The sequence below is a fragment of the Capsicum annuum genome, chromosome 6 (assembly GCF_002878395.1).
Source record: "Capsicum annuum cultivar UCD-10X-F1 chromosome 6, UCD10Xv1.1, whole genome shotgun sequence".
Classification (NCBI taxonomy): Eukaryota; Viridiplantae; Streptophyta; class Magnoliopsida; order Solanales; family Solanaceae; genus Capsicum; species Capsicum annuum.
In genome coordinates this window covers 62,667,632-62,681,642 of record NC_061116.1, presented here as the reverse complement: position 1 = coordinate 62,681,642, position 14,011 = coordinate 62,667,632, and the positions used below count along the sequence as shown (strand labels likewise).

At 37.9% G+C, this 14,011-nt stretch overlaps 1 protein-coding gene across 6 annotated transcripts in view; it reads right to left on the bottom strand.

Annotated features, from left to right (window-relative positions):
• The window catches only part of LOC107873370 (E3 ubiquitin protein ligase RIN2), a 57,963-nt gene that overhangs the window by 26,285 nt on the left and 17,667 nt on the right, over window positions 1-14,011 (bottom strand). For all 6 annotated transcript variants that reach the window (XM_047414736.1, XM_047414737.1, XM_047414735.1 and 3 more), the window contains exons 6-11: window positions 2,105-2,201; window positions 1,883-1,988; window positions 1,081-1,238; window positions 821-958; window positions 644-711; window positions 320-550 (exon numbers count right to left, since the gene is read on the bottom strand). In XM_047414736.1, the coding sequence (XP_047270692.1) occupies window positions 320-550; window positions 644-711; window positions 821-958; window positions 1,081-1,238; window positions 1,883-1,988; window positions 2,105-2,201 (798 nt within the window). The remainder of the gene's footprint in view (window positions 1-319; window positions 551-643; window positions 712-820; window positions 959-1,080; window positions 1,239-1,882; window positions 1,989-2,104; window positions 2,202-14,011) is intronic.

The following is a 14,011-nucleotide window of genomic DNA, read 5'->3' as shown; positions in this document are numbered from 1 at the left end:
AAATCCTTTATATCAATTATAACCATCTCATCTCACTGAAGGATCCTTCATAAATACCCATTATCTCACATTTATGTATCTATCTCACTTTTATGTATCCTATATGAATTCATTTCTTCTCAAACGACTTTTACCGACAATCGTATCAAATATTTTCTCTACGTCAGTTATCCTCTTTACATTTCACAACTTTTACATATATTAGATAGAGCCGCAACAGGCACAATATGACATTCCGCAGGAGATGCTGGTTTTAGCTGAAATCAATAGTGGCATATGGGTAAGAAGCAATCATCGAGTATGATACAAGAAAACAAACCTCCAATCACTACTTTCAAGAGGATTGTGAATTTGATTGCGGGAAGCTTCATTTTGAAGTGCATGACCAGGAAGATTCAACTGATCAAGTCCCATACTCATCTCCCGAGCAAGCAGCTCATCACCCCGAACATCTGCAGTTTGAGGATTTACCTCATTCTCGCTTCTTCCAATAAACAACGGCTTCCGGCAAGTGGGACATGAATAATTTTCAGTTAAGCCTTGATCCAACCTGTAATTATTTTGCAAAGTTTGTGTATAAATTTGTCCTAAGACTGCAATTTGCACTACCCACTGAACATTTCAAGCAATGAATAAGCCGTACCAAGATCTCAAGCATGCAAGATGGAAAAGATGATTACAAGATAGTTTTTTCGCCTTTGCCATTGGTTCCTGTCATTTTCCAGCATGTCAAAGGCTTATATATTCAAAGCAAAAAGAATAAAATAAAAATGAAAATAGAATAAGAACAAGGAAGCTAGAAAGAGGGGGAGGGAGATACCCTGCAAATAGCACATTCATCATCATAAGTTTGTAACTCTTCCAAAGTTGCATCAGGAAGTGCACCATGAAGTGTTCCCAATGCTATTCTCAGTTTAATAAACCCTTTGACACGTTTAACAATAGCACTCAATAAAGCCTGCTCAAAATGAACTAATTTTAGTAACAGTGCATGGACATACTAAATATTAGATAGAAGAGGGCAATAGAGGTATTTGAAAAATTATGAGGCTACATTAATTCATACAGATAAATATTTACACGAATATTTAGAAAAAGAACTGCATCCACAAGGTGAAATGCCATGCCATGAAGCCACCAAATGTGCACATAATGAGCGAGGGCCATCATCAGAGTCATCATGTCCAGGAGAAAACCCATATTTCGAATGAGAATGCCTTTCCATTCCCCAAATGAGCCTGTAGGAAGTTTTTAGGAATAAGATGGGGGATTGGAGATGGTTGAGGACATAAAGAGAATCATTATTTCTTATTTGAGTAAATATCCTATATACTTCAATCCTGCATGAACAAGACGCAGGGAAAACAATTAAGAAGTGTCTTTAACCACAGACTTCGCATTAAACCACCCTCAGAACAGAAGCAGAAAGGAAACTTCTTTCACATCCTTTCAACTGGATATACATTCAGACAAGCACAGGATTAATAAACGATGCACATATATATCGTTAATATCTTTTTTACAGGAACATACATCCTTCATTAGCTATGGTTAGGGAGTATTTGATTAGAAACTTCAAAGAAAGAGATGACTTATTAAATAAAGTAACTTTGTGAAGTCATATAAGAAGAATATCTCACTACTAATGGAAAAGAGTAACGCAGACAAAAACGAAGAGCATCAAACTCATTTAGGAAAAGGTCACGCCGCATTCCAGAACATTGCAAAAAGGAGTAAATAAATCAAACAAAAATCTCAAATGCAGAACATTGATCACAAAACCCACTTCAGTAAGGCACATAGCATGTCCAATAAATCACCATAAGCTCATTAATCAATCAACAAGACCGCCTAAAGCAAAAGTTACCAGCATAAAACTTACCTGCAGCAGATATGTCAAAGAGCTTGGATATTCTGGTATTTGAAATATCATTAGCCGAGTCATGGATATATATGTCGAGCAACTGGAATCCATGAACAAGAATAGCCTGTAGAAAAGTATTGGCATACAAATACAACCGTCAACATGTTCTTGGAAAGGTCAAAAAATTCAAAAGCATGTGTTCAAGAAAAATATAAGCTATACCCTCCTAATGTACAGTACCTGAAGCGTCTCAAATGCTATGCTAAGAGGCTCAAAGAACAATAACAAAAACAGGGATGAACTTATTGTGCTATATACAATCAGGCACACCCTCATCCTGGAAGGACACAAGGAAAAGCGTTGTTAGAAAAGTCTTAAAAAGACCAGATAATGTGCTCAAAGAACTTTGGATGTCATCTACCAAAAGAAACTGAAAATCTGGTTCCAGTACACACAGTTGAACACTCAAACATCAACATTGTTTAAATAAATACCTCTTTATGATTTCTAAAAGGGGCCCTTATGGACCAAGAACTGGCTTTGGTCTAGTGTTAAAAGTACAATGATGTGTGGGTCAGACACAGGTTTGAGCTCAGCTGTAAATAGAAGCGTGGTATTTAAGAGAACAGTAGAGTAGCAGGCCCATTACCGACCGAGTTTCGAACCGTGTATCAATAATTCTCGAGAATTTCTTGGCTATCAAAGAAAAGGGGACCTTCATGGACCAAGGTCTCTTATTGTTCGATCATTCACTCAAACAAACCTAAATTTTTGGAATATATACTCCAAAAGGCAAAAAAGGGCTCCTAGGAAATGTCCACAGATGCAAGATGCCACCAATTCCAAGCCTGGCACCAAGGAATGAAGGTTTTGAAAGGGAAGCAGAGAGGGAAATGGATTCTCACAGGGGCTAGAGTGTAGAAAATCCAGTCTTCATTGATGGGCTTAGGGTGACAATAGGCACACTACTACGACACTTGACTCTCCATCTTGACTATCGTTGCCCGTTACTATACACATTGGCTGTAATTCCTGGTCTGATACCAATGACTTTTTGCGGATTTCTTCTTCGCGAGTTAAACAATTGTGCTGGTTCTAACAGCCTTAATGATAACTGTAAGAAGAAATGAAAGAATATTCTAAAATTATCAAGTATTACTCGCTATGATTGAATTTCTAATTCTTTGTTATCGATTGTTCTTGCTGTAATCACTTCTTGACTATGTTCTTCTAGTTTTTCATCACTCTTTTGTATATATTCAAATAATTTTTTCTAATCATCTTGTTCTAAGCTTGTAATTATACTAACTGGATCAATATGAATTATTTTTCAAGGTTATAGTTCCTTGAGTCTTGAGAACTATCATTCTAAGAAACAATTTCTATTTGTCAAAATATTAGAGATTCTTGAATTAACTTATTTACCTTTTCCTGCCACTATGCTTTCTGTAATATCTACACAACTTCATCGAATCCGCAACTTGTGCCTCACCTATCCTCAACTTTGTCTTACTGTTCTCCCTCTTTTGGATTTAAAGGATCAAAGAATAATGGTTGGTCTCAAGGAAATCTCATATACTAATCGGAAACTGAATTGGATTTTAAGATGACAAAGTTGAATCAAGAATAAAAAATAGTTAGATAAACAAGAAACTGATTTTTCTATCCACCACGTCTTAAGAACTACACAAAATATATTTAAAACATATTAGAGAAAGGATACACGCAATACGAATTGTTAGAATATGTGTAGGAACAAGAATAATATATAGAATCCTACGTGGAAAAGGATTGCAATGTAGTGTCCTAGTTGGAAAAGGAATCCAATGTAGTGTCTAAAAATTGGGTCTTAATGTAATAATGTAGATATACACAATTCAATAATATCTTTCTCTTATATTTTTCACATGGTATCAAAGCTTCGACGATTATCGGTCCTAAGCCGGGGGTCTATCGGAAACAGCCTCTCTACTTCACCTGAGGTAGTGGTATGATCTGTGTACACTCTACCCTCCCCAGACCCCACTACGTGGGAATACATTGGATATGTTGTTGTTGTATCAGAGCTTCGACGATCTGGGTAGAATACCAAAGATCTTCCGTTGCCGGCCGGTGGTTATGACCCATATATGCCGCCCAGCTGGCTAATGGTTATGTTAGCAAAATTTGGGCCAATGTGTTTTCCGGTGGCTACTCATATCTGAGTTATGTAGCATCGTGCATCTTTCCGGCGATTACCTTCTCATATCTAATTTGTGTAGCACCGTGCATCTTTTGGGTGACTACTTCCTCATATCTGATTTGTGCAGCATCATGCATCTTTCTGGTGACTATTTTCTCATATCTAATTTGCGTAGCACCAAGTTATTTCCATCGATAATCACCCATATTTTGAGAATTGCCTTCAAATATCACTTTTATTTCATTTAAGACAAGAATATCACCCAACTATACTTATTTTCCTTTAAAAATATTTCATACTACAAAAACTTTCTTCTCTCCTAGTTGACATGTCATGTCATTAAAATTTTATTTTCTTAATAATAGATCTATTTAGCTCTTTAAATCCATTTATTCAAACTCGCGTCTCATACAGTCCAAGAAAATGTAAATAACGTGAAAATTTATATGGGGATCATACAAAAGAAATTGCATGTAATCTAATTTCCTATAAAAAAATTTACCAAACAAAATTCGACGGAAAACCTATGATTTTCTTTTGACAAACAAAATTCGATGAAAAGATATTAATAGGTAATTATTACCTAGAAATTTTAATCCGTATGCAGATTGCTTGCAAATTTTTATGCAATATATTTTTGATAAAAAGATAGTGAAAAGATGGAGTTTTCTTGCGAATTTTCAGCAAGTAATTGTCCATAAACAAATCAATTAAATCTGTAAGGTTAACATAGATAAAAAAAATTTAGAAAAGAGAAATTTAGTATTTTTCATTTAGCTTCTTTATTATATTTCTTGTGACTATTATATTAAATATTATTTTATACAATTAAGCGCCAATATATACCCTTACCTCATCATAAACCCATGAAAGCACACAATAATTGATTGAATAACAATTCAAAGATGCATTTGTAATAGAAAAGGGTGGACCATTTTGTTAATATTTCTTTAAAATTTTAATTTGTTTCAAGACTAAACAATTTTTCTTTCCTTCAAGAAAAGTAGATTTTATTCTTTTTCTCTCATATAAATGACAAACATAATGTCTTAAATCGTAAATCAATAATTTTTATTTCTTTTACATTTTAAGAATCTTTAGTATATAAAATAAATAATAAAAAATTACTAAATAAGTAACAATTTGTATAAATACTTTAGTCTTATAGATATTATTAAGTAGTGAAATAAATAAATAAAAGAAATTTTGAAGAGTACATACCAATTAAAATAATCCAAACCTTTCATTTAATTAAATTAATCTTCAATGATTAATATATCATGTGTGATTTATGAAAAAAAAGAATTAGGACAAAATGTTAGATCAATAAGTTTGAAAAGTTAAATAGATCCATTTATTAAAAAAAGAACTTTTAATTGCATAGCATGCAACTAGGAGAGAGAAGGTTTTTAAGGGGTTGAGCATATTTTAAGAAAAATAAGGATAGTTGAGTGATATTCTAGTCCTAAATGAAACAAAAATGATATTTGTGAGCAATTCTCAAACATGGATGACTATCTATGGAAATAACTTTCCAGCACTGTGCATCTCTCCGAATACTACTTCTCATATTTGATTTGTGTAGTTCTATGCATCTTTCGGTGACTCCCCAAATCTGATTTACGTAGCTCCACTATTCATTAGTGTTGGTGGAGGACGGCCACATTAAGAAGAGATGGCAGTCGTATTTTCATAGGCTCTTGAATGACGAAGGGGATAGAGCTATTGTGTTAGGGGAACTGGAGCACTCAGAGGAGTGTCGGGATTTTAGCTTTTGTAGACGTTTTAAGGTAGAAGAGGTTAGACAGGCTGTCCGCAGGATGCGAAGGGGTAGGGCGACGGGGCCGGATAAGATACCGGTGGAGTTTTGGAAGTTCGTTGGAGAGGTTAGTGTAAGGTGGTTGACTGGATTGTTTAATGAAATCTTCAGGACGGCAAAAATGCCCGAGGTGTGGAGGTGGAGTACCATGGTCCCTCTCTATAAGAATAAGGGGGACATTCAGAGTTGCAATAACTATAGGGGGATTAAGTTATTGAGTCACTCTATGAAGATCTGGGAGAGAGTGGTCGAGGTGAGGCTGAGACGGATAGTGTCTATTTTGGAAAACCAGTTCGGATTTATGCCCGGCCGCTCGACGACGGAGGCAATCCACCTGGTGCGGAGGTTGGTGGAGCAGTATAGGGAGAGGAAGAAGGATCTGCACATGGTGTTTATCGACCTGGAGAAGGCATACGACAAAGTCCCCAGGGAGGTGCTTTGGAGATGCTTGGAGGTGAGTGGAGTACCGCTGGCATATACCAGAGTAATTAAGGATATGTATCGAAAACCCAGGTGAGGACGGCGGGAGGAGACTCAGAGCATTTCACTGTCCTGACAGGATTGCATCAAGGATCTACTCTTAGTCCCTTTTTGTTTGCGTTGGTGATGGATGTGTTGACGCGGCGCATTCAAGGGGAGGTGCCGTGGTGTATGCTTTTTGCAGACGATGTAGTGCTGATAGATGAGACTCGAGGGGGTGTGAATGACAAATTAGAGGTGCGGAGGCAAACTCTTGAGTCTAAAGGGTTCAGGGTGAGCAGAAGCAAGACAGAGTATGTGGAATGCAAGTTTAATGACGTGAGGCGGGAGAATGAGATAGTAGTGAAGCTGGAAGCACAGGAGGTATGTAAGCGGGATAAGTTCAAGTATCTTGGGTCCGTGATCCAGAGTAACGGTGAGATTGACGAGGATGTCTCGCACCGTATTGGGGCGGGATGGATGAAGTGGAAACTCGCGTCGAGGGTGCTGTGTGATAAGAAGGTGCCGCCCAAGCTTAAAGGCAAATTCTACAGGGTGGTAGTCCGTCCGGTCTTGTTGTATAGAGCGGAGTGTTGGCCAGTTAAGAACTCCCACATCCAAAAAATGAAGGTGGCAGAAATGCGGATGTTGCGCTGGATGTGTGGACTGACTAGAGGGGATAGAGTTCGGAATGAGACTATCCGGGAGAAGGTTGATGTGACTTCAGTGGAGTGCAAGATGCGGGAAGCACGATTGAGATGGTTCGGACACGTGAAGAGGAGGAGCATGAATGCCCCGGTCCGTAGGTGTGAGAGGCTAGCGTTGGATGGTTTTAGGCGGGGTAGGGGTAGGCCGAAAAAGTACTGGGGTGAGGTGATTAGGCGGGACATGGAACAGTTACAGCTCACCGAGGACATGACCCTAGATAGGAAGGTCTGGAGGGCGCGAATTACGGCAGAGGATTAGGGCCAGTTTGGGTCGCTAGTGTAGGGAATTACTTGGTGGGGGTTTTATTCCTGTTATGATTCCGTGTTCCGTGTTCCATGTTTTATTACGAATCTGTGTGCTTTCCTCTGTTTTATATTACTTATGGGTGCCGTATTTATGCTATGTAATCTGCTTCTGTGCTTTCTCAGTATGCATCTGGGTGTTCTTGCAACTGTGTCCCATGCCATCTCGACTGGCACCTTCTTCTCGGTATTCTATAAGCTGAGGTAGTTCCTTTTCCATCTTGGGAATGTATCTCTATTTTTTTAATAGGATGAAGCTCTCTCTCTCTCTCTCTCTCTCTCTCTCTCTCTCTGTGTGTGTGTGTGTGTCAATATTTTTGTTTTAGGCTTATCATTGGGTTCCTGTTTTACCAAAGGTGATTTTATAGGTCCAATTTTATTGAAATTGTCGACACCAAAAATACGTGTAGTAGCTACTTGTACAGTGAGCATTGAGTTCTGTCCCATGTTTTTTAGTTCTTGTGTATAAGCATTGTGGTATAAGAAATTTGATTTTTATTTTGCACATTGGTATAATATTAGCTACTCTGTTTTATATTCCTTATGGGTGCCGTATCTATGTTATGTCATCTGCTTCTGTGCTGTACTATGTGTTTGTGTGATATCTCGTGACTTGAGCCGGGGGTCTTTCGGAAACAGCCTTTCTACTTCATCAGAGGTAGAGGTATGGACTGCGTACATCTTACCCCCCCAGACCCCACTAAGTGGGAATACACTGGGTTTGTTGTTGTTGTTGTTGTTGTAATCTGCTTCTGTGCTTTACTATGTGTTTTTGTGGTATCTCGTGCCTTGAGCCGGGGGTCTATCGGAAACAGCCTTTCTACTTCATCAGAAGTAGAGGTATGGACTGCGTACATCTTACCCCCCCAGACCCCACTAGGTGGGAATACACTGGGTTTGTTGTTGTTGTTGTTGTTGTTTGTGTGAAAACCTAAACAACAAGAGGTTCACTGTCTCCTGCGACCAAACCCCAACCAGCACTGTGAATTGACCTCCCATTATGCCTTTGTATTATCTTTGTCCTCGTCTCCATCCCTAAATCTCTTTCTCATCTAAGATAGCAACATGCTATGATTGACGAGATGTTTGTTTTATATGCAAGTGGTACTTGGGAGCTTGTTCCTCTCCCTTCAGGTAAATCGTTGTTGGTTTTCGTTGGGTTTTTGCGTTGAAAGTTGGTCCAAACGGCCAAATTGATTGGCTTAAGGCTCGCCTTGTTGCCAAGGGGTAGGCTTAGATATTTGGGCTTGATTACAGTGATACTTTCTCTCTCATGGCTAAATAGCATTTGTTTGGCTTTATCTATCCAATAGTTGTGCAGAGGTAGTGGTATGGACTACGTACATTTTACCCTCTCCAGACCCTACTTGGTGGGAACTCACTGGGTATGTTGTTGTTGTTGCATCTATCCATGGTTGTTGTTTGACCCTAGCCTCTTTATCGGTTGGATATTAAGAATGTTTCTCCATGTTGAACTTGAGGAAGTTTATATGGAGCAACCACATGGTTTTGTTGCTCAAGGGGAATCTAGTCTGGTGTGCCGAGTGCACCGACAACTTTATGGTTTAAAACAGTCTCCTCGAGCCTGGTTTGGAAAGTCCAACAATTTCTCTTTTCCAATAGGATCGTGCCATCATTTAAATCCTATCCATATAATTTCTCTTTTCCAATAAGGTTGTGCTATCATTCTAACCCAATCCATATAATTTCTCTTTCCAATAGGGTCGCGTCATAATTCCAACCCTACCCATATAATGTTTCTTATATTTTGACCACTTTTCAGCTATCAAATCTATTTATCCAAAGCGTGAATATGTTCCGACCAGATTTTAATGACTTTTTTATTCAAGATCTACTCATCTCATGATTTCTTTTTTTGAAATTGGTAATGTTATATTCCTCAGCATTAAGGAAGGATATGCTGGAGACCTCCAAAAAGGGATCATAGCAAATTACAAGGATCCTAGCATATCTACTAGTTGTTTTACCTCCTTTGTACCTTCCTCTTTACACCAAAAATACAAACATATAATACATTTCTGTTTTACTCTCTCTATGGAGCTAGATTTGTTCTTAAAGCATCTTCCATTCCATTCCTTTCCTTCTACATTGACCACCATATGCAAGCTTGAATCATTCTCCACTTTTTTGACTTTTGCTTCTACCTCTCCTAATCCAGCAGCTCTGACTCTACAATGTAGAAATAAATGGTTGTTGGTTTCACTTATCTCATTGCAAAGAAAACACCTAGGAACTAGTAGCCAACCTTTCCTCTGCAGTACCTCTTGAGTCAAACAAACCTCTTAGCCACCAACCATACAAAACATTTAACCTTGATTGGTGCATTCTATACTAGTTTCCGACAAGGCCCAGCGACAAAACGACTTTTCGACGACGTTTTAGTACTTTTGCGACCACTTTTTCAGTTTGTTCCTTTTCAATTGAGGTCGCCCAAACATTCTAAGCAATCTTTACAGTTTTCTTGTAGATATCTTCACCAAGTCCCTCACGTGTCCTCGTATTAACTACTCTATAACAAGCTTAATACACATGACTTGTATGCATCAGCTTAGAGGAAAGTATTAGAATATGAGTAGGAACAGAATAGTATATAGAATTCTATTTGAAAAAGGAGAACAGAATAGTATATAGAATTCTATTTGAAAAAGGATTGTAATGTAGTATCCTAGTTGAAAAAGAAGTCTAATGTAGTGTCTATAAATAGGGTCCCAATGTAATAACATAGATACACACAATTCAATAATATCTTTCTCTTATATTTCTCACACTTACACAAGTAGTTCGAGTTGTATTCTCCTTCATTTTCTAACCTAACATAGGAACTAAATTACTCACCTTTTCAAATACAGAATTCTAGTAGAAATGTTCTTTTTCTTCTAAGAAATTCCTGGTTTACACTTCACACTTGTAAGGCATCTCTCCATTTGATGTCTATCTCATCTTCTTACAGCTTTCATGATAAGATTAGATTTTGTTAAGAATGAATCTTGGATCTAACTCAACCTCAAAAGCTAGCTCGTGAGGGAAGGATTATCCAAGTCCATATATGAAGACCAATTATCCATTCCTTTTTCGATGTGGGATACTTAACACTCCCCCGCACGACCAGGCCTCGTTAACTGGAGCGTGGACAACATAATATGGGGGTCCAACATCGGTGAACAAAGATTTGGGATGGTTCTGACTCTGATATCATCTTGATCATCGCTGGTGATAACGATATCGTCAACATAAATCACCAAGAAAATACACAGATTTGGTTCAGAATGCCAATAGAACACTGAGTGATCAGCTCCACTACGAATCATGCCAAATTGCTATATTACTGTGCTAAACTTTCCAAACCAGGCTCGAGGAGACTATTTCAGACCATAGAGTGGCCTGCGCAATCGACATACAAGGTTACTAGACTCCCCCTAAGCAACAAAACTAAGTGGTTGCTCCATATAGACTTCTTCCTTAAGATCACCGTGCAAAAAAGCACTCTTAATGTCCAACTCATAAAGAGGCCAATGACGAACAGCAGCAATGGATAAGAAATGATGGACAGATGTTATTTTAGCCATGGGAGAGAAAGTCACTATAATCAAGCCTAAATATTTGTGTGTATCCTTTGGCAACAAGGCGAGCCTTACGCCGATCAACCTAACCGTCAGGACCAACTTTGACTGCATAAACCCAACGATAACCAACAGTAGATTTACCCTAAGTTGCTCGGACTCGGCAATTTCGGTTCCACACCCGTATCGACACGACACTGACACAAGTAAGGGTGTGGGATCTGTGTCGAATCCGGTCAAACGAGATCGGGTGTGTTGACCAACAATGCGAAGACAAATTGAAATTTTGATATCTCAAAGTAAAGATTTGAATAGCTCGAAAACAAAATACCTTCAACTTTGCTGCTACATAGTAATTTATATCAGTCCTTTTGTCTCGTTTGAAGCTTTTTTCTTGGTAAATCTTCTTGTTCGTGTTGGCTGTTGCAGGTATTGTTCACGATGTAACAGGTTTTTGAAACCGAGAATATCGGTGCCGTGGTGGACTACTAAATTGTGCGCATAGTGATTTGTATTGTATTGGAAAAAAAAATGCAAAACTTGTAGTTGGGGAAGAAGATGGAGGTGAGAAGACGAAGCAGAGGAACAAGGACGAAGAAGACGACGACTCAGAGTCCAAATTCAACGCTTATTTTTTTTTAATTTTAATTGACCTTTGGTCTTTTAAATAAGAGATAAGGATAAAATATGCTGAGTTATTAAGACCAAACACTAAGATAAGCTGCCACGTTGATTATTTATTATAAAGAATAAATATTATTATTATTTTGATTAAATGAGATAAGCATTCCATATTATAATATTATAATTAGAGCTTAGTTAATAGCTGTCTCATTGATTATTTATTATTAAGAATAAATAATTTATTCATTTTTTAGTTGAATGAGGTAAGTATTGTATATTAATTAGAGTTTATAAAATGAGGATAGACATTATAATTATTTAATTATAAAATAAAAATTAATTTTTTAATTTTTTTTTAATTTGTAACTATATGTATAAATTTTTAATTTGTAACTATATGCATAAATTTTTTAATTTTTTTTTGCCGAGTCCCCACACCCGTATCCAGATCCATATCCCGAATCTTAAAAATTCGATCATGAAAGATTCGATAGTCGGATCCGCACCCGTGTCCGACACCCGCACCCGAGTCCAGCAACTTAGGATTTGGAAAGAGTTGGATAAGCTGGATCAAACATTGCATCGGCACTGTGAGGTTCTCAATCTTAATTAACAGATCTCCATGTGGTTTTTTCCCTTCGCAGAGAGGTTTGAGGCAGGGGGACCCATTATCCCCATTTTTGTTCATATTAGCTATGGAAGGGATGAGTAGTCTGATCAACACCGCAAAAGGGAAGGGATGGATCAGGGGATTTCAAGCTGGTGAATCAAACAACTTGGAGATAACTTACCTCCAATATGCAGATGATACGTTGGTGTTTTGTGATGCAGAAATAGATCAAATTTTGATTCTCAGGGTCATATTTATCATTTTCGAGGCAGTATCAGGTCTCCATATTAATTGGAAAAAGAGCTTCAATTATCCTATCAATATAGTTACTGAGATAGAGTTGTTGGCTACAAAATTGGGAGGTAGAGTAAGTGAGTTCCCTACAACTTACCTAGGCATGCCTTTAGGTGCCAAGAGTAAATTAAAAGGTATCTAGAATGGGGTTCTGGAGATATGTGAAAAGAAGCTCACAAATTGAAAGAGTCAATACTTGTCTTTAGGAGGTAGATTGACACTAGTGAAGAGTGTGTTGGATACAATACCGTCCTATATGATGTCAGTATTCCCAATGCCAGCCAGTGTAGCTAAAAACATTGATGCTCTCAAAAGGAATTTTTTGTGGCAAGGAAGCGAAGACAAGAAGAAGTTTCACTTAGTTAAATGGGAGGAACTAATTGTGAACAAGAAAGCAGGAGGTTTGGGAATTAAAAATTTGATAAAGCAAAATCAAAGTCTCATGATGAAGTGGCTTTGGAAGTTCACTAATAAGGAGGGCATGCTTTGGAGGGATGTCATCACAGCAAAATATGGTATGGGAGATAGGTGGATGACAAAGGTGATAAACACTCCATATAACTGTACCGTGTGGAAGGTAATTAGGAATTTATGGCCTATCTTATACCACAGAACAAGAGGGAAGGTGGGCAATGGGCAAAAGACCTCATTCTGGGAAGCGACTCTACAATGAAACAAACTGCATCCTGAGTTATTTAATTTAAGCCAACAAAAACTTGCCACTGTGGCTACCATGTGGACTGGACAAGGGTGAAATTTGGAACTAAGAAGACATTTATATGACTGGAAAATTGACAAAGTGGCAGAATTTTAGAATTCCTTGGCTTCCTTCACTAATCTCACTGATGAGAAAGATCTGTTGATATGGGAGAGAGATAGTCAAGGGCGGTTCTCAGTCAAATCAGTCTACAAGGAGCTTAATATGGACGCAGGACAAGAGATCAACTGGCCATGGAAGATGATTTGAAAAACTAAGGTGCCTTACAAAGTAAACTGTTTTCTATGGTTACTAACTAAAGAAGCAGCTTTAACTCACGAAAACCTTAAAAAAAGAGGTTATCAATTGGCATCCAGGTGTTCTCTATGTGGAGACAATAAACCATCTCTTTTTGCATTGCCCATGGACAGATCAGCTTTGGAGAATGTTCATTTGCCTAAAAGGGATCAGGTGGGTGAAACCAAGGAGCATTAAGGGAGTTCTAAGTAGTTGGAACAGGAACGGTAATGCTTCAAAGGTTGAGGAGAGATGGAAGATTGTCCCAGTATGTATATAGTGGACAATTTGGAGAGAAAGAAACAACAGATGTTTTGAGAATGTGCAAAACAGCTTGCAGAAGGTCAAAATGAATTGTCTAGGCGTTTTTTATTTTTGGTGCCAACTTGATGTATTAGCTCAAGCTCAGACAGAAGAAATTTTTGATGTGCTACACTGTTTATAGGCACTAGTTAGCTCGAAAATGATGTAAGTTGTAACAGTTTTTGGAGGGGAACTACACTTTTGGTTGTAGTATACCTGTGGATATAGAGAGAGAGTAAAGTTACCAATTTCAAAAAAAGAAAAAAAAAAT